The sequence below is a fragment of the Sabethes cyaneus genome, chromosome 1 (genome assembly GCF_943734655.1).
Source record: "Sabethes cyaneus chromosome 1, idSabCyanKW18_F2, whole genome shotgun sequence".
Classification (NCBI taxonomy): domain Eukaryota; kingdom Metazoa; phylum Arthropoda; class Insecta; order Diptera; family Culicidae; genus Sabethes; species Sabethes cyaneus.
Genome location: NC_071353.1, coordinates 45599390 through 45621838, shown reverse-complemented (window position 1 = coordinate 45621838; position 22449 = coordinate 45599390). Strand labels below are relative to the sequence as shown.

Here is a 22449-nt window from a genome sequence, read left to right as displayed (position 1 = left end):
GACGCCATTTTTTCCAATTTTCGGAAAACTGACAGCAATACAGTGTAAACAATACACTCTTCATTACTTCTACCCAAATTTTTAAGAGAAAATACTAGGGGTGTGAAATTGTCAAAATTTTGCGGACTAAACAACCATGGATGGCGACAATTTGGAACCAGCCAGCTTACCGAAAATAACTGCTAATATTAGTGAAATTATAGCTAAGAGGATGTGTTTACCTGCTTTCTAACTAGTTTCGTTTGTTTTAAAATGAATCAACCTTTAAGTAGGTACTAGAATCAAAAGTACCAAAACCAATGAGTGGGACATGTACAATGTATGTAGTTTGACAGCCACACCACGTTTTTCCATGATGCAATTTGATGTGGGACACCCTTTTAAGCCAGTTGTAATGAAACGTTTCAAGGAAAGGATAGAACAAGGGTTACTCGTGATTATTGCCAGGCCGTAAATTCAGCAACTGTAAAGTGTTAAGTTTAGCATTCGTGTATTGCAAATTCCTACGGTATTGATTTTTCTTCCATGATTCAATACCATGCCGTGACCTCGCAGTAAGCACTAGCTATGCATCGAAGCAAAGTTAGACCAGTTTCCCGTGGCTCGTAACTCTACGATAATCGTGAATGGGACAATTTATGGCCTGTCCAATAAATTATTTCCGTTCGCCATTATCTTTTCTTCTTTGTACACCAATGACATAATCGCGCATTCCCCACCCACCTTTTGGGGGTTCGGAAAAAGTCTCCATGGAAAATCCATCCTTTGCCTTCATCGGCTAATTTTCGTACTACAGCCGAACGGCAGCACCACCAACAATCTCAATTATCGATTCGAAATTCTGAATCCCAACACGATTTACAGGAATTTCCGCTGTACTTCTCCCTCTGGACAGCCACTGCTTATTGTTTCACTGCGTCAGATTTATAGAATAAATAAAATTTAAAGAGCGCTTGTTTTATTATTGACATTGCTGACAAAAAATCTTGTTAATAGTTTATAATGAGCCTCTTAGATGGCCTCGAGATACGACGCTGATCCCAAAAAGGCAGTCGTCGCTTGTTCGAATCTCAGGTCGCGTGTTCGAAACCTTCTGAAAACAGAAGGTAATAGTATAGGGTTTGTTTTGCTTTTTAAAAGATTGCATGTTTTAGAATTGAAAATTACCACGAGCCGATTTACTTCGATTAATTCTCCACGATTTTGCTCTATGTCTTTTTCATGGATTAGTTTTAAACTAAACGCACAATCAAACATGTGTTCTAATTTTGCTAACCTAATTATATTACCTTTTTTTGTATTATCAACTTACTGAAAGTAAAGAAATCTTTTATCCCGAAACTTCGATATATGGTCGTAAGTCATATCGTAAGCAATGATGTATTGCTGTTTGTTGTGCACCATGCACCACTTTGCTTGATTAATGCAAATAAACAAACTACTCGTAGTGTGAATGATCGTCTGAGTCGACATCATTATCGTCTTCGTCACTTGCCAGACGCTGGTGGTTGCGGTAGAGTCGCGATATTTTCCTGCAATTTAATGATTGGCTGCGAAATTCTGAATAACACGGCAGTGCATCATTGGAAAGCTAAATGTTAATGTAAATATTTTGTCATCAGGTTAAATTTCTATTTTCAATAAAACAATGAAAAGATATTTATTTATACAAGCCATTTTGTTATTTTTTAGACAATTTTAACTTGAAAGTAAAACTAAGATATGACAACGACAATGTCAATGCCTTATGATCCAGTAGAAGTCTTTATTTTTAGTTTCTTCTAGAAATTAGTCTACTACTACTGCATGATTGATCCTTGTTACTTTGTTATAATTTAGTTAATTAAATACTTCAAAAAATTTCTGTTCTGCAGTCTGATTTTCCAGTTTTTTGCCTGCAAAATTGCATTTCTAATCCCTATATTTACGATTAATTAATATCAATTGATTAACTTACCCGCAGTGTCTACCCTGCCGGCAGACAGCCTGTTGCCGATTCACTTCGTGACGACGTGCTCAACGACTGGAAAATAATAAATTTTTCACTTACCGGCAGCCGTGAGCTACACGGTGCGAACGTATTACTGTGGGATATCCTTCACTCTACTCGTTCGTAGATATTTGATTTTGCAAACTGTATCAATGACACCGCGGTGTCTGTCTCTCTCTCCACTGTCCGCGCTAATATACCGACCCCAACTTGACTGCTGGCTATGTAATTGAGGAAACTAAAGCTCACGGATCAGATCGTGAAGCTATGCCCGTAACAGAAACACGCCGACCGACTGAACTACCCCCGTATCCAGGGAAAATCTTTAATTCATGAGAGGCACTTAATTAACTGCTGTCGAAGTGCTCCTATAATGCAATAACAGAAAAGTGCGACCCCCGATCGAGCAATGTTGTCAACTGGTCCTTTTTAAATGCTTATACCTAGGCCGGGCAAACGAATTTAGTATAGCGTTTGTTTAACGACACTGTTGGTTGTCCCACACATATACACATTTGTCCCTGCGCAAAGATAGAAGGAGGTTATCGTCCACTGTTGAATGTGACTGTTGTCACCCTGTCAGAACTTAAGGCCGATCAGCGATTACCGGTGTTTTATTCCATGGATAAAGCAACAGTGACTCGTTGTTAAACAGCTGCTCGGTGCTTGTTTGCCGGTTCATTGTAACTAATGACCGAATTAATTTCCCTTCGTTTGCATGACCTCTTTGTTTCCGTTCGTAATTTGGGTGCGAACTGTTGCGGTCTGTTGTTTGGTGTATTCCATCGCGAACGTCAAACCAACAGTGGACACCATAAACAAAGAATGTTTCCGGAAGAGCTGTTGAGTAGTTGATAACGACGTATTGATTTTTTTTATGATAATACGACATCTTCCTAGTTCACTAGTTCAGTGAGTGAACGCGATATCAGGTTTGCAACTGCTTATAATCACTTCACTAATCGATTTACCATAGTGAGGACTTAGAAACTGTACTTTGAGTAACAATTCTTTTACTTAAAGTGGTGTTTATACACCTACGATTTCATTTACTTCGATGTCAGAAAAAAGTGACCGAGCCTTCCCGTCCCAACAGGTCAGGGATTATTTGATTCGATTGAACCTAGACCTAGTTGATGTCCCGGAAGTAAAATGTGATGAAAAAGTGCACAACCACGCCAGCGTTGCCAGAGTTTGTTGAAAAAAATCCATAGTTTTATCACCGAAGAAACTATGCGCGAATTTAATCAAATTCTAAATAATATTTTGCTTTAAATACAAAGTTAACCGACATTAGTGCTTGTGTACTGCCTGTGTTCTAATAACTAGAGTTTCTGTTAACACAGAGAAACTCAGCTTTTTTCTGCGCGAAATGTGTGATCACACTTTATCACATTTGTTTTATAGGTGCAGTCCTTGATTATATTTGGAGAATATTATTACTTTTTTAATTAAACCATTTCATGTGCATTTGAGATTTGACTAGTTTAGGGTCATTTTTTTACTCTAAACTTTCATTATTGATTTTTCGTCTTTCGCCTTTCGTCTATGTTTTTCCGACTTTCATCTTTTGTTTTCCTTCGTGTGGTTTTTCGGTTCAATGGTAGGCTTTTTCTAATTGACATTGTCTTTTTGCCTATTTCCAGCAATTTGTGGTTATTTCTTATTATCTTCTATAGTGTTCTTGGTTGTGCTTCATTGTCCTACTTTCGTTGTCTTTTCGCCAACTCTTCGCTGTCTTTTTGGTGTCTTTTGAGCTGTCACAAAAGACGATCACTAAGATTCTTGCCTTCAATGACAATGCCCTTTTGGTATATATAAAAACAAACTGTTGTTCTCTTTACCTTCGTTTCGTGTTCGTCTGTTGTCTATATTCGTCAACTTTATGGCATACTTTGTCGTCTTCTTGACGCTTTGTAAATGATTTGTTTTTGTCACTGTTTTTGACTTCATTTCGTCGTCCGGTTGTCGGCTTTCTGTCGCTTATTCGTCATTTTGTATGTGTTGTAGTGTTTTTGGCGCTCTTTAACGTCTTTTTATCACTCTTTTTGTTTTTTGTCGTTCTATCGTCGTATTCATCAAATTTTTATATTATTTCCGTCGTCTGTTCGTCCGTCGTGTTTTGAGCTCTATTTTGGACATTTTTCGTTAAATTTTTGGTTGATTTTTGCGTTTTTGCTGTTGTTTTGGCATTTTTTGTCGTCTTTTCTTCTCTTAGTATTGTTACCTTTTCGTTTCTGTCCTATGTAATCGTTTCGCTATTTTTTAGTTGTCTTATCGTCTAGTTTTGCAATTTTATCATCGTTCTGTTCGCTGTCAAGACAATAAAAAACAGTCTTTCCACTGTCTTTTCGTCATTCTGTCGTGAAGTCGTCATCTTTTCGTCGTCTTTTTGAAGCTTTTCAATTGTTTTATGTGATGTTATTTTTTGTCCCTGCTTTACAGTCTTTCATCGTCTCTTCATCGCCTTTTCTGCATCTACTTATAATTTTTTTTGTTTTGATTATAGTTACTTTAACCAGCTTGGGTCATTCGTGACTTCTGCGAGGTTGGGATTTGAACCCGGATTCTCAGCGTGAGAGGCGTGAATGCTAACCACTACGCCGGGACTAGCCCCTGTCTATTTATAATCATTTCGATATATTATAGTTGTCTTCTTTTGGTGTACGTCGTCTTTTTGTCATGTTTCTGTCATCTTTTCATGGTCTCTTTGCCATCATAACGTGTTTTCGTCGTCTGTACGTCGGATTTTGCCGTTTTCATCGTCTTTTGTATTTTGACGCCTTTTATACACTTTTAAAAGGCTCCTTTCGTCGCGTTTTTAGTTTTCTTTGTCGTGTTTAGCCAGGTTTTTTTGTCACGGTTTTGGCTTCTTTTCGTCATCGTGTTGTTTTTTCTATATCTTTTCATCATCTCTTTGCTATCTTTTTGTACTGTTTTATACGTGTTCGTAGTCTTTTTATTATCTCTTTGTCGAATTTCTGTTCGTATGTATGCCATTTTTTATTCGACTTTGTTGGTGTTGTTTTGGCGTCTTTTCGATGTCATTTAGTCGTCTTTTCTTCGTTTTTGTTATTTTTATCACCTTTTGTTGTCGCTTCGCCGCTTTTTTGTTATCTCTTCCTCACTTTTTCGTCATTCTGTCGGTTGTCAAGACAACAAAAATGTTACTTTTTCACTATCTTTTAATCGTTCTTTTATTTTCGTTTTTAGCATGTTACGCCGCACTATTAACACTTTTTACACATCTTTTTTTCATATTTTTGTTCCTTTTGTCGCTGTTTTGGTGTCTTTACATCGCCTTTTAATGTTGTTTTCATTGTCGTTTTTCGTTATCTTTTTGAAAACTTTTCTTTGTGACAACTTTTCGCCATTACTTTTGCCTTTTCTTCGTATTTCCGTCGTCTACTGCGTCTCTTCGCTGTAGCGTACCCGCGGGTATTGTAACTGAAAAATTTGTCAACTGTTTCTGTAGATACGGGCACTTGATCCGCAGGTCTGTAGAATATTCCTAAATCCGTAGATCTGACATCACTAGTGAAGGAGCATGCCATTCTTTCGCAGAAACCAAATCCGGAGAATTGTCCCCACACCAAGCTTGCGTAGCGCCTGGTGAGACGGTGTAGAATATTGTTGGAAGCGGTATGGTTCATTCTTGTAGTGTTTTTTGACACTGGGAAGCAGATGGTTGTTCAAAACATTATCGATCTAATATTTATTGTTGATCCCGTGGCGGGAATATTTTTGACGTAGGACTACGTCTTACGGCAAGTTTTGAGATAGGGTGTCATTCCAAAAAATCCAAAAATGCGAGCGTCACGAAAAATGAAAGGTTTTGAGCGCTAATAGCTCAGCGGTTTTCCGATCGATTTTCAATATTCTTACACCACTCGATCGGAAAATCTTCTAAGAATTGACCCAAATGAAGAAAAGTATGGATTCTTGTTGTTGAACTATTGAAAAATTGAAAATAATGAACCTATGTTTTACCAGAATTTTCGCTTTGTGATTGGTTGGAAGATTCTTTACGATGATCTAAACCTATATCAATTTGATATCTGTGCTTGGGAAGTAAGCCAAAACAAGTGACAAAGTTTCCTTATTTCAACAAAATTTCTTAACTCCGCGATTGAACCTAGACCATTTTGATGTCCTTGCTTGGGAAGTATGCCAGAAAGAGTGACAAAGCCCCCTCGTACCAACAAATTTCTTACGAACGCGATTAAACCTAGTCCAATTTGATGTCTGTGTTAGGGAAGTGTGCCAGAAAAAATGACATAAGTTCATTGTCCCAACAGATCGCAAATTCTTTACTGCGAGACGATTAAACCTCGGCGAACTTGATATCTGTGTTGGAAAAATGTACTACAGCTGTTGTAGTGTTCGGTTATAATACGACTCTGTATGAATACGCATGCTTGCCGTTCCATTAGAAGTGTAGTGAAAAGATGTGTTGTTGATAAAATAGGATTAAATTGGTAAAATCCCTTCAACGTGGGGAACCATGGGTAATAAAAACAATCTTTAATTTCAGCAGCAGGAAAGCAATAGTTTGTGTTCTTGATTTTGTTAAATTGTATTCAAATGTACAATCTTTTGAGAATTGAACGTATGCAATTTTACTACTTTGATAAATGTTACATACAACGCATGTAGCATGTATATATGTTGCATTTAGCATATATACATGAAAATCGAATGATTACAAGCATGAATACATGCTACTATCACTACAAACGGAGGAACGTGCTGCTCGAGCCAAAGATGCTGATACTATCACTACAAATACACTTACGTAGTCCTGCGTCACCTATATATGCGGTCGTGTCTTGTACACAACCCCACTGATTTTTTATTCGAAAACAGAATTTCACAATCATCGTGCCACTTGAGCAGCTGCTCACATCTTTCGATTTTTGCAACCTTTTGATTTTCACTTAAACCGTGCTCTCGTTATTCTTTGTAAGAAATCAATTGAAGAGCATCTTAATAAGATCTATGTACTCGGGATGGTGTACAAATTCGTGGTCTAGAAGTCTGGAAGTTACTAGCATATTGTATATTGGTCGATTCATCTGACAATTGACGTTATCTAGATGAAAATTATAACTAAAACTAAGTCTATTGCAGCATCCTGGACCTTGTTATTCTTCTACTAAAAGCGCGTGAGGTATCATTTCCGTAGTCAAATAAGTCTTCGACTAGCGTGAAGTGGTTCATAAAATTCGTATACGGTAGATGGTCCGATGGGATCTAGTTGTCAGTAGACTCGATGAACGTGGCTGTCTACGTAAAGCTCTAAAATCAATTCGAGACAACAAAACCGGGACATCAAGTTCATTATTACGAAGTTTGGCTACAAAAGTCGCTTGTTGAACCTTCCGACGACTCTAGTGTATCCAAAGCTGAAGCTGCCATCAGTTTTCTTAGCGGGGAAGATTACGAGGTAGACACCACGGTAAATGTCTTAGAGCAATACGGACAAATCTGCGTCGCTCACGTTCTATTCTAGCAGTCCTGCAAAAGTTATGGTGATTCCAGATGATACAGGCGTTTTCAAGTATTGGTGGTACTAATGCGCAGTACAATGCTTTCAAGCAATGCGGATCTTAAAAGTCACGAGCGATTTTTGTGATGAATCCCAGTTGCTACGAAGCTCTTGAAATGACAGCAGGTTTGCCGTGAGCTTGTTATTCAACAGAACTCCAAGATCATTAATCTGATCGACACATTCGAGAACAGCACTGTTTATGTGATAGTCAAATGAGATAGGCACATTACAGCGTAGAAATGATATAGCCACACATTCAGTGATGCTTATTGTTAGCTTGTCTCTGTTACACCAATCAGCGAAAGTGTCCAGCAATCGGCGGCAATCGTCGACAGATTTCACAACTAGATGGATCTTTAAATCGTCGGCATATACCAGTACACATCCGGAACCCAGCAGAATAGCAATGTCGTTAAAGTACAAGGCGACAAGCAAAGGCCCCAAGTCACTACCTTGTGGGACACCAGAAGTATTACAAAATGCACGTGAAACTGTGGAATTCAGTTTGACACGTAAAGTACGGTCTGTACGATATGAGCTCATTCATGAAGTCAGCCTATCAGATACATCCACTTTGACAGCTTATGCAAGATTATTTGATGATCTGCTGTGTCGAACGCTGTCTTAATATCTGTATTTTTTTTTTTTTTGAAACGATGATTCTACAATTGATGAGGGACGGTAAGGGAAAGTAATGAAGATGGATTTTTTCCGGGAATGAAGGGGAAGGGTGGAAAGGAAGGGGGGGGGGGGGTAATAGGTAACTATGCTTAACAAGTTGTCGTTGTGACTCCTATCTTTTGTCCAATGCTGGAAGGTGCATGGGTCGAACCAAGCTGTAATCAGAGATTATAACCGGATTTGAACCCACTGCCAGGGCGTGTCGCTCACTGGTACCCGTGTACCTTTGAACCACAGAGGCGCTGGACAAAAGAAGTACCGTCCCTTCATCAATTGTAGAATCATCGTTTCAAAAAAATATTAATATATGCCTGACCGCATTTCAAGGTCATGACTAAAGTCACGAGTTTGGTCAATTAATATCTGTGTACACATCGATTTGCGTTTCGGCTTCCATTTGTGAGATGCAGATGAGATGCACACAGAACGACCTGGCATAAAGCCATGCTGGTCTGCTGAAATATAGTCTAGTGCTGTTTAGGATTACACTACTGACGATGATTTCAAAAAGCTTTGATCCAGCAGAAAGACTTGTAATGCCTCTGTAGTTCCTTACGTCTCGCTTTCTTTCCATCTTGAATACGGGAAACATATAGGACTGTTTCTACAGCGTGGGAAACTTCCGCTACTCAAACGATTTTTTAAATATCCGGCAAGAGCAGAAAGCAGTGACAGAAAATAATAGCTGGGATACCATCGGGACCAAGATACGCAGGATTCACCAACTGTCGAGGATTGCGTTCCGCCCAGGATCACACTAAAGGGGGATTGATCAATCCGTTCAAAACTTTGGGAAATTGGATGTGGGGTGGGAATGAGCAATTATACCAAACTTGGTTGAAATCGGAAGTGGTCGATTACAAGGCTATGATCACTTGAGAGGGGATGACCCCTATATACAAATTGACTTTTGTAAAAAACCCAAGATTGAATATTTTCAGACCTTCTTTAAGGACCATTCCATAAAGGTGTCAAGCTCTCGTTGAAGGCAAATTGCATCGTCCTTGGAGCGAATCCTCATGTAAATCTTTAGATCGTCGGCGTAGGACAAACGAGGACGTTTAAGAAGGTGGTTGACACCATTGAAGTACAGCAAAAAGATTAACGGTCCCAAATTACTGCCTTGTGGGATTCCAGACAAGGCCATAAAGGCATTAGTTAAAAACTTTTAACCGTCACAATCAGTTTACGACCTGCGAGATTATTATTTGAAACAGTCAACTTTAGATTAAGACATTTTGCAAGTTTTTCGAGGAAATTGAACGAAAAATTCTTTTTAATAAGGATACTTATTATTCTAAGTAAAAACCAATAAAAAATCTCTTTGATTTTTTTTTTAATTTTAACACTGAAATACATAGACCGCTTATGCGGGACTGCTTTACACCATAGTTGCAGGTTCGCACTCATCATTCAGAGTTTCTAAAGTGCACTGAATTTCATACGGATTTTCGCATTTTGTATGAATTTTGAATCGTTTGTTAAAACTGGCCATGGTTTCATATTCTCTATCATTTAGGTACCTACGTATTTTTAGAAAATTTTCAAAAAAAAAAATCAAGAATAAAGTATGCAAGCAGCTATAAAATTTTTTATTTGGTATGCTTGGAAATGCCGCGGAACATTGGAGAAAATAAAAACATTTCGTCGTCGTTCGCTAGTATCAAAACAGCATTGTGCTCAAGCTAGGATCTTTCGACGAGATTATGTACAACAACGGTTAGGAAATCACACCTACCAACAACACGGCATGTTTTGAATCTGCAGAACTGCACCAAACTGGAACGCCAACAGATATATCTAACTAAAACCAATTACAAACAAATCAACTTGAGTCTTACTGGTACGGTTCAGAGTATAAACGGCGGCCCTCAATGAAAGCTGCATCAACTGCTAACCATTGCCATCACGAGGCCATTAGCAGCTATCGCTCCTTCACGGCTCAGCGACGAGCGTCATATGTGTATATGTACAAAGAGGTGCAAAGTTTGTTTAAATTTGCTAACCAGAACAGATAAGTTTTACAAATAAATGTTTTTTTACGGTCGAATTACCTAAGTACTATCGAATATTTATTGTTTGTAAGCCAAAAGAAGCCAAGGACAGTAAATGAACTAATTTTTGCAGCTAACATTCGTCATGAGTTCAATAATTAAATAGTTGATAGAGACCATAATTACCTCCTCTGTGTTTTCGAAGAGTTTAATGTAACGAAGATTCATAAGTTGGTTTGACACAAAAAGTAAATTTTACAGAATACCTTGGTCATAAACATTGATGTTGGCGTCTACAAGATTAAAAAAATCCTGATCCAGAAAATGATTTAAAGGAATACCAATATAGTCCCATACATAGGAATCCCCTAACATGAACCGCCGAAGAATTCATATAGAAAACCTATTGGAATTAAAAGTTGTCAAACGTCCGTGCGATTCTGACAATGTCAAATTGTCAACCCATTGCAACTAAATAAGTTCCGTATTTATTGACGTCACGCATACCTTCGAGTGTGTTGTAGTGAATATTGCCAACTAATATATGCATGTAAATGAGCGAGCACTGAAATTCAGTCACGTACTTTGCCATGCCAAGCCTTGCCGCGGCTGCGTGCGCCGTCATACCGGCTGTGAACAATTGCGTTGCAACTAAATCACAATCTCGGAGTACGTTTACTTCGCTGAGAATACAGTCGCAAAGCTGCTAGCTGTTCTTATCACTAATCAGCTGTGCGGGAATACGCGAACTTTTCAGAGCTATTGTACTGTTTCGTTTAGTGTTTTCAATGGAGCTTATTGATTTGTGATTGACCATCTACAGCTTTAAGTTATTTGCTGATGTTCTCAGATGAAGAAGATTGGGCACCAAGTTTTAATAGTATCTAGCAAACCTGACGAGAGATCCGGATTTGAGAAAAACTTCTAGGTTGTTCAGTTGGAGTCGCAGCTGACGTTAGAAAATAGTAATCGATTGCAGTTTTTATTTGGCCTTAAAAATGCGCCAAAAAAGAATTTCGGTTTGAAAATCTTGGATAATAATAGGAGAGAAGTTTCAACCCACCCGCCATATCCACCAGACATAGTATCATCCGAAATAATTTTTGATCAATTTAAACGCGCCAACTTCATTTCCGATTGAACTTCCCAATCTTGATTCGTTCTTGATTTCGAAGCCAAAAAAGACGGTAGGAAAATAGTCACTAGAGAAGTATACGTCCGCACTAAAAACAAGGAATTAATTAAAAGTCATCTATTCAGTATCATTTTCTAAGAGACACTCTGATATTACCTTCGCGAATCCTATTCATTTTATATTCGAACGTAAATTGAACATCGATGTTTTATGTTTTGCCTTTGCACGAAACAAAACATAATCGTATCGACAGAGTCTGCGGTAGATTTTCAGCATATACACCTGTTTGGCTGAAACTAAATACGGCGCGCCGTTTGCGTGTTTTCAAGCAATTTGCAACTGAGGCCTGTGAAAAACAATTTCCTTCCTCCTAGAACGCACAAACTCGCGCATCATTGGAGGCATTATATGACTGTGGCATTGAGAAGCGAAAGGAACAGAAAAGTACTTACTTTTTTTATGACTAGTCAAACACAGCGGATCTAAGGTCGCAGATGTTATGATTCTACAGAGTTACCCGTGAAACAAATTTGCATTATGCAATTAATGTGCGTGCGTACTTCATTTTAAACCGTCTAGTTCTACGCAGGCACCGGAAATTGCTGATTAATATATTACTATCAAACCCAGATTATTATGTGTTGCCTAAAATATGAAATTTCTTCGTGATCCATCCAGTAAACATCTATAAAGAGTAGCAAACATTTATGAAACATATCGAATGTAATAACGATGACGCCATGTCGCTTTAGTGTCTATCAAACAAATAATTTATACCTATATGAAATATGTTGCACGCCACGAAAATTGTGAATTCGAGCTGTAACAGCCACCGTGTTAACATTAAGTAATATTCACCAGCACTGCCAGACCCGGCTCAGGCAGCGGACATGGGAGAAAGATTTACCACTTCGGTTGGTTTTTGTAAAACTCACCGCTGATCCGGCTTCGGTATGTGTAACCACAACCAGCGACCAGAAAACAATTTAGTTTCATTTTCCGCTTCAACATATAGTGAACATTAAATATCACCTTCACCGAGCGGTGCTCCAATCTACAACATTCATGATTAAACCACAGAACCTAATCCCTTAAATCAATAAATTGCCATCATATCTGTCGTCACGATTTCCGAGTTTCCGCCCGCTTGGTATCGAACGGGGTGTCTGCGCTAATATGGCGCGGGGCGTACAGCCATCACTCGTTTGTTTTTCCATCACGTAAAACTTGTTAAACATTAAAAACCATTCTTGGTATATAATACAGGTTGGTGAGAAACAACGTACACAAAAATATTCGCAATTTTCGTAATATCAATAAGCTGTAATCTATACGCATTTTTCGAGATGAACTGAATGTACTTTTTGGATTGCATGGGTTACTAGTCAAAACTAGTAAAGTCGACGTCACTTAAATCACTAAAGCATCCTTTGTCACACACTTATGTAGAAATCGTCTGATTCATTGATGCAAATAAGTGATGATTGAAACAAAGTCAACTGAGTTAGCTGGTGTTGGTGTTGAACTTCTAATCTGAATGCTTCCAACGTGTCGCAAACCTATTTTGTAGTATGTGATGGAGAATCGTCATAAAGAAAAATGATCTTGTGTTTGCCTTATTTGATATTTTGATTATTCTCGTTTGGTAGCAGCTTTAGGATGTTTTTTTGTTTTGTTAGTCACATGATTTAATTGCTACTAGCCGTTGATATAAACCGTATAGTTAGACTCCAATCGCTGGTAATAATTTGAGTTTTATTGTACTCTTAAAACGGTATTAAGGATCAATTTCAATCACGAAACCCATAATCACCTTCTAGGTTAATTGGGAACAGCTAATAATAGACCAAATTAGTCTGATTCCACAGAAATTATCTTTTTTCGCCCATGCTTCTGTTAGTTCACCTTACCGGATCCAGTCGTCCGGCATCCTTGCGACGTGTGCGGCCCACCGTAGTCACCCAACTTTTGGCCAGGTGTATGATGGGAATCTCTCCAAGTAGTGCCTGCAACTCGTGGTTCATCCGTCTACGCCACTCTCCGCTATTCGTTTGTACTGCGCCAAAAAACAGTCCGCTATACCTTTAATTCAAATACGGCAAGTGCATATGTCTTCCATAAACAAAGTTACTGTCTCAAGACTACCGGTCTGTTAATCATTTTGTACATCGCCAGCGTTGTGCGGCGGCGTATGCTGCTTGATCGAAGCGTATTGCGGAGCGGAAAAGTAGGCTCGACTTCGAGCATGAATGCGTCGTTGAATCTCCTTACGCGTATTATTGTCGGTGGTGACCATAGATCCAAAATATATGAAATAATCAACCACTTCTAGTTTCATAGCCCTCAATAGTCATTGTCCATGGGAGGCGAACGTTATTTTCTTTGGACCATATATTTGGCTACCATATATTTGGTTTTCGACGCATTGATTTGTAATCCAATCGTCCTACCAATATTGGTTTCTAGTAATGCTGTCGAGGTTGCGAACTTTGACTAACATACAGGATAGTCCATCCATTTACCGCAATCCTCTGCGCGATTCGAAAGGACTCGAGAATGCCCTTGACATACGCACGAAACATATCACTTATTGGGGGGCAGCCGCGTCAGTCTGTTCGCGATCGACTGTATCATATGCTGCCATTAAATCCACGAAAATATGTTGCGTAGGCACGTTGTACTCTGGACATTTCTGGATGATTTGTCAGAGAGTACAAATTAGATTCGTAGTAGCACGGGCCTCCATAAAGCCCGCCTGGTACTGCTCTACGAATACTATTGCTATTGGGGATAGACGACGTAATGTGCATCGCATAGAAGATAACGTAATAGCGAATTTAAAATCATTCTTGGAGACCGTCAAGTTTCGAGATACGTGATACCATAAAACGGGGTAACATTGATCACCGGGGTAACATTGATCAAATGGACCATTCGCATAAATAAGTGAAATAAACAACTTCTGCCCACTTTCCTAAACTGATCAATGTTACCCTCAATCAATGTTACGCCTCAAAACATGCGTTAGCAAGGAATCAATGCCGGCCGGCATGGCAAAGGAGCGTGTGAATATTCAGACTAAAGTGGTAAACTATAACTTACCACTTTAGTCTGAAACGTATATCATAGTATGACGTAAATATGCTTCGGGTGATTTTATCTGCTTAAGTAAAGCATCGGTTGATCGAAAGGATTCCCGATGAATTACCAGTGATTGGTACACGCTCGACCACTACAAATTTGCTTACAACTTTTTCGTCTCTTGTTGTTGAATGGAAAATCGATAACGAATCAAATAATACTTTCAAGCAAGTTCCACACACTCTTACGGTTGAACAGTTCAGCAAAATGAGGCTACAAACACTCTTTAGTGAAAATGGTTTTGCTTACTCCCGGGTACCACAAGGCAGTGTTTTAGGGCCTTAATCGTTCATTATTATGTTCATAAATGGTCTTTGTGTCTCAAAGTTAACCGTGTGATCACAATGCTGACAGCCTGTTGTGGGACTTTAAATAGACATCAACACGCTCATGGATGGAATGGTGCAGCCTAAATGGGATAGAAGCCAACGTCAAGAAGTGTTGCGTAATTTCATTTACTATTGCTTTTGATTACAGAATGGTAACAACGAGTTTAAAACGTAAGGCTACAGTGATAGATTTAGAAATCCTTATCGATAGCAAATTAAGAACACATCTCTGCGGATACGGCTAAAGCATTTGTAATGTAGGGTTTCTTGGCGAGAAATACAAAGTATTTTTTTATCGATATCTACAACCTGAAGACACTGCCGATGTCTACAGCATGTTTGTGCGCAGTGTAATAGAATATGGCAAGTTTGGGCACAATCACGGGGTTTGCAACAGGATCAAATTAGAACAAAAGCAATTTATTCGGAACGCTTTGTGAAGTCCTAGCTGGAACGGTAGAAAAAACCTGCCTTCAAATGAAAGTCTGGGCATACTGTAATGTAATCTTGTATTTGCGTCACATGGTCCTTTGCTATGTGACGCCGAATAAGAATATAAACAACTTCAACTATTCGTAAAATTTGTTTAAAAGATAATTATAAATGAAATCATGGATTCTCAACAATAAAAAGTTTTTAATATATTACCATCGTAGCCATCGTAACTACATAACCTACAAAACTTTTTGATTGACTCAAATTAAAAAAATCTGTTTCATTTCTCTTTCTTTTCGTTACAGGCGGATCAGATAGCAATAAAGGCAAAAGCAAAAAATGGCGCAAAATCCTGCAGTTTCCACACATATCGCAATGCATAGATCTCAAAAACAAAATAGGTAAGTAAATCATTTGGTTTGTTAATGTATAACCAGAGAAACTTCTTCCTGAAACGATTGCCTAGTCGACGTCTTCAATCGATGACAGTTTCAGTCTGGTAATATATGCCTTACGGTTATATTTTAAAGTCACGTGAGTGCATTTTTATTGCAAGTTTATTGCCTCTCCATCTGCATACCACCTAATTGTTAAGTTACGGTGTTTATGTAAACAGGGATATTATTATTCTTTAACACGAATCCCATGGACTGTGTTTCCGGTTGCATTGACCGTGTGGTGAATATCCCTGCTATTCATAAAATTTTATTTTACCCCTCTAACGGGACAACATCGTAAAAACGTAGCGATCAATCTAATGACTATTGTTTCATGAAAGCACAGTCAAAGGAAGCTCAAGTTTTGATTTTCATGCAAGAATAATTATCCGGAGAACCGCCAGTTAAGGTGAAATGATACTGAAACGATGATCGATCGATATTTCCGTCCGTAGTTTTTGAAGTTCGTTAAGACGGCAAAACAAGATGAGATAGCTTTAATTTTTACTGTAAATAGAGTGCAATACTCTCTCATGTGACATCAGAAGTTATCCAAAGTCATTTTAATGTACCTACCAAAAATATTGAGAGTTACAAACATAAATATAAATATAAATATTTACCCTTATCTACGTCCATTTTCAACAATAAAGAGTGTCACAGTTAATTTTGCTTGATTCCCTTCCATTCGCGTCTCCAATATAAGTAGTCGACAATGTCTGCATTGCAACTGAATAAATTTGCATAGTGAACTTTCCAAAGTTTCAAAGTCTTGATGAATGTTTGAGGGCATAAAAGCTAGCTATGCATAAGTTTATATGCAACAAGTGCCACCCATCTATTACAGGTGGCTTACAAATTTTAACTACTGATATTTACTACTCTACACTGTGTCAGAGAGCAAAGCAATTCATATATACTGCACTATGTTGAATGAAGAACTATATTGGTATAAATGCTCCCTAAGTAGGAACGACCTCTAGTGAAATTTACCGACTGTGATGAAGAATAAAGTTTTTACAGATAATTCTCTGGTAGGTAATCGATTTAGCATGAGTGAATTTTTATTTTTCGTTTGTAGAGCAATGAACACAAGCGACCATTTCAAAAAGTTGATGTTCGCCAATAAAAGAATTCTGCCAATGGTCTCAATTCGATGAACAGGATACGGAGAAGCACTTTGTACGTAGAATTAAGTAAAATAATGCTTCGATAGTTGCTATAGCCGAATTGATGGCTCTTTTATAAATGGAACCTTCAAGTCTTATCGTTCCTTTAGTCTATTTTTCGTCCAAAGTTTATTAATTTCAATTTACTTTGTGAACTATTTTGCGGCAAATTTCACATAATATTACGTTTTCATACAAGGTTTAATTAAATTCTAAAAGCTTATCGATATAATCGATGGAAGCGAATGGATAGTCGCGTACCTCTACAATGCTGCTTACTTACAAGAAATTTAATTGGTCTTGGTACAAACGGAGCAGACAATTTGTGGAATTAGTGGGTGGGAGGAGGAGACACCAGGTTACTGTGCCTTTCTCTTGAAAATAGAAAATCGCCCTAATGGCATCTTCTTCTACGGTGGTTTATTTTTAGATATTTATTTCTAGAGAGATATGCCAAATTTGAACGAGCGAAATTAAAAATAATGCTGGAAAAATACAGTCGGCCCCTTCTCCCTGCTGTGATGTAAATGTTTTCCTTAGTCAAATCGATAAAGAAAGATAAGATTGAAATAAAATAAATGTTCGATTTTTACGTTTTCGTCCATTGCTGATCGATATGTAAAACGCGTAAAGTCTACTTCAAACGTTGTTATCGAAGCAACTTTAGTTTAAAATGAATTTTTGATTTTCGAATCTACTCAATTAATTTGTTTCAGTTGACACGCTCCGAATTGCTACGAAGTAAATTTAAAGTGTTAAAAATCATAAAGTGACAATTGCTTTACAATATCTAGCGTTTTTAAATTTGTTTTTATCTGTAAAAGCCGTAAAAGACTTGACGAAGACACTACCACAACTGCGAAATTTAAAACAATTGTTTTGCTATTCCAATTTGAGGAATAGATTCAAGATATATTGTTATAAAAGTCATCATAAGTATATACACTTCTAGTAAAACTGAAATTGTCACTTATCAAGCAATAAATTTAGGTTTTATTACGCTCCTCTAGTGGGTTTCAAGACAAATTATCATGAAACCACTAATAAAACTATAAGCTTTACTAAAACTTTCTGGTAACCGCTAAAAAACTGGCTTCCGACCAAGTGACCCACTCTTCAGAAGATTTATATGACCTCTTTAAGGGTCAGGCAATAAACTCAAGTAGTTTTATTACGCTCTGCTAAAAGCAGCGATAAAACCGATTATACTTTCGTTGCTTGAAAGCCACCGCCATAGTTTAATGAAGGTTTTGGCTTTGTTCGACAAACCCAAAAAGTATAGAAACTTGTTGCTTGGCAAAGAAGCTAAATCAGTCGCCACCCGAAAAAAAAACCACAACACGAAGATAAGAATTATTGTGACAGTGGGATACAAATTACAGTAAAAACATTAAAATTTATTGTCAGGAAAAATAAGCATACCATCAAACTTACTGTAGTCCACCATAAATTTCATGGTTTTGAGAGATTCTACCTTAAAAATGGCGGGGTGATAAGTACATATCTTAACATAAACAAAATTTTCACGGACAAAAGTTTTCATTTACAGTAAATGTTATCGTCCTTTTATGATAATTTTTTTTAAACGAAAAGGCAAAATATACTCAAAAAAGGCTACAAATTTGTGACAAATTATGGCTAATTTCATTCCACAAAATAAGAAACAAAAATATGAATCAAATTTGAATTTGTGACACTTTTACGATAAATCTACCATATATTTTAATGGATACAATAAAAACTGTTCTAGACACATTGTTTCTAACTCAATGTAAATCTTTTTGTTCGGACAGATTCGTTAACTTGAAAATATATTGCCGTGAGAAGAAAAGTTAAAGCTTTACAGTCAGATCATCTTGATCGATTTGGTTTACAGCGACCATAATGAAATATCCGATAGAATAAATAATGAAGTTTCAACAGTTTCCGTAGTTTTGCAGCATATGGGCATTAAATTTTATCGTGCATATTGGTATGATAGGTGGGTACTACAACGCGCCATCTAAATTTTGCCAGTTTTGAAAACTAGTTGTTTTAACAAAATATATGTACATATTTCATTAGTCAATGTCAATTTTCAGTAAAAGCGTTCTAGGTGCTTCCTGTTACATGAAAATCGATTAATATTAACTTTCTTTCTGCAACTCACTCTGTGGTTTGATATTTTTTTGTTTGCGGTTTAAAAAATAGAATATGGCAATATGGCCTCTCATAAAAAAATGTTTACGATGTTGAACTGCTGTATTCTTCCAAATTGCAGCAATAAAAGTAACAGATTTATTAGATTGCGGTTTGACAAGTAACCGCCATATATAAATTTTGTGCAGGTACGCTATATTGTACAGTGGACTCTCGGAAAAGTTGATCGATTGGGGAATGGGACGATTAACTTTTCCGAAATATTAACTTTTCTGAGTAGTCCTAAGAGTCAGTCAAAATGATAAATACAAAAGCGAAAAATATATTCTCGGTTATAGCATACACATTTTTAAGTATCTGGAAGTTGTAATGTAAAGAAATATGTAGCAAGATCTTTATGAAATAATACTTAGTTCCTTTCAGTAAATTTAAAATAGTCTGTTATTCTAGTTTACTTTTGATTTTTCGTAATCTACGACAACGTTTTCACAATGTTCGCACTCATTTTTTGTTCTATATTGTTCCTTCTCTTGCATTTAAAATTCAATCTGAGTTTGCGCTTTTCCAGTATGTTATCAAAAATCCTGAAGCAACTATGTGCCCGTATTGAACTATTGCTACAACTGTCCGGTCAAGACTTTAATTTAATCCCAGTTATGATGATTTGTGAAAAGGCGATAATAAACCGAAAAATGAGAAATAAAGATAGAAGGAAAACACACGTGTGTGAATGAACGCTTTGGACAACCAATAAATTCAAACTCTCAGAAAAGTTAAGCCAAAAATTAACTTTTGGAGTATTGTATGAGAGTTAATATTCGCTTAACTTATCTGAACAATTAACTTTTCAGAGAGTTAACTTTTCCGAGAGTCCACTGTATTGCTACGCCCCACTTATAAGAAGTTTGTAAGAGATGTGCCGCAGCCAACTTATTTTGTCGTGGTAGTATCAGCGACCACAATAAATTTGCTTTATTAATAGTTTTATCATGCTTTTATAGCTAGCTATAAGTGTGTTACCGCAATAAAACCTTTATAAAGTTCAAGTAAAACTAAGTAACTTTAGAATTGTTACTTGGAGCTCCTAATCACTTTTCCACTTTTAGATTTTGATTTTCAACCTTCCCTTGCTGTAAACTATAGTCCTACATTGAAATACAACTTCAATCTGGTATAAAACAAGATTTACAACACTAGTGCGTTCGGAAACCAAGACGCGCCCGATATCCTTACACAACAGAGTAATTGAATGATCTTGGTAATGCTTGACTATTGTGCATTTTTCAACTATTTTATTTTCTCCATGACACTTCAGTCGCAAAAATATTTTTGTAGTGAACACGCCGGAATTAGCATCCCTTTAAAACTCTCGCTCATTTTTTTTCATGCACTGCAACGAGTTTTTGCGAATGTGTGTTTAGCTAACAGTTACAGTCGTCGTTTTTCGTTGCAGCCCGATCTGCTGATGCCGATCACTTGTGAGGGCTCGCACACCCGCACGTAAGTAGAATCGAGGGTGAAGATGAAGAAGAAAAGAAAAAGTAATGAAAAATTTGTATCCCAGTGCGCCACCAGCCTAACGGGCAGCTGATTCCTCACAAGTTTTTTGACTCGAGAATAAGCTATGCAGCAAGACGATGTGAGGATGTCTGTGCGCGAGTGTGTGGATAGCAGAACATCTGCACACAGCACCGGAGGCTATTTCTTTTACGCCTGCGTGTGCGGCGTAAGCGTTGAATGCTATTTTTTTTTTGAAACGATGGTTCTACAATTGATGAAGGGACGGTAGGGAAAGAAATGAAAATTTTTGGTGAAGGTGGGGAAGAGCGGAAAGGAAGGGGGGGGGGTATTGGTAGCTATGCTTGACAAGTAGTCATTTTGACTCCTACCTTTTGTCCAATACTGGAAGGTGCATGAGTCGAACCAAGCTGTAATCTGAGATTACAACCGGATTCGAACCGATTACAGCTCAGAATCTCAGATTACAGCTTGGTTCGACTCATGCACCTTCCAGTATTGGACAAAAGGTAGGAGTCAAAATGACTACTTGTCAAGCATAGCTACCAATACCCCCCTCCCCCTTCCTTTCCGCTCTTCCCCACCTTCACCAAAAATTTTCATTTCTTTCCCTACCGTCCCTTCATCAATTGTAGAACCATCGTTTCAAAAAAAAATATTAATATATATGTATGACCGCATTTCAAGGTCAAGACTAAAAACTTGAGATTAGTCTGTTGAATGCTATGTTTCTCATATTCTTTCGCGTGTGAGTGGGCATGGTTGACTTCTCGCACGATTCGCAACATTGGTGACAATGTGTTGCGGGATTTACTTTCATTTTATGAATGACGTGAATTGAAACGCCATTTTTCTCCGTCACACGAAAAACGGTATAGATAGGAAAAAAGGTAGGACAGATCCTCCAAAAGTGTCATGAAACCCAAGTCCTTCGGCACCACCTACTCATAGATTTTAAGGCCGCCTACGAAACTATCGACCATGAAGAGCTATGGAAAATTATGGACGAAAACAGCTTTCCCGGGAAGTTAGCAAGACTGATTGAGGTCACGATGCATGGTGTACAGTGTTGTGTGAAGATATCGGTCGTATTATCAAATCCGTTTGAAACACGTAGGGTGCTTCGACAAGGCGAGGGTATTTCCTGCCTCCTGTTCAACATCGAGCTAGAAGGTGTTATGAAACATGCGGGTTTTAACATGCGGGGCACGATTTTCAATAAATCTAGTCAATTTATCTGTTTCGCTGACGACGTGGACATTGTCGGAAGGACGTTCTAAGCGGTTCTTCAGCAGTATACCAAACTGAAACGTGAAAAAGTAAAGTTTGGATTAGTAATGAATATGTCTAAAACATAAAACCTGTTAGCAGGAGTAACCGAGCGCTATCGAGCTCGCATAGACAATAGTGTAGTAGTCGACGAGGATGAGTTCGAGGTGGTAGCCGAATTTGAATACCTGTGGTCGTTGAAAACGTCGGATAACAACTGCAGTAGAGAAATACGCAGTCGTATTCTTGCCAAAAGTCATGCTTACTACGGAGACCTTGTTTCCTGAAACCGCCATATTTTGAGGTGGCGCTACATGCTTTTTCTTTTAATAAGCAGCATTCACACAACAGTGGAAGTGACGCGACTGACGTGACCAAGCCAACGATACTTAATCACGTATGTATGAATTATGGGATATGGAAGTGAAGTTTTTTTAAAAGAATAGTTCAATTATAATTATTTATATTCAACTAAGAGAAAACGTCATTTTTAGATGAGATAGACGATAACCCAATGAAAATTACTGATGGTGCTGCAGAAATACCGTGCGATTCGTTCTTTTGCATGCACACTCACATACAAGTGATCCAGTCAATGTTGGCTTGACTTATTTTGTTTGCAAATGTCTCAGTTGCCACCGAGGTGACCAGCACCCAAGAT

At 37.8% G+C, this 22449-nt stretch overlaps 1 protein-coding gene across 1 annotated transcript in view; it reads left to right on the top strand.

The window, feature by feature from the left end:
* LOC128732955 (G protein-coupled receptor kinase 2) overlaps window positions 1–22449 on the top strand; it is a 128101-nt gene that overhangs the window by 50533 nt on the left and 55119 nt on the right. Inside the window, exon 3 of the mRNA XM_053826437.1 lies at window positions 15562–15657. Within this exon, the coding sequence (XP_053682412.1) occupies window positions 15562–15657 (96 nt within the window). The remainder of the gene's footprint in view (window positions 1–15561; window positions 15658–22449) is intronic.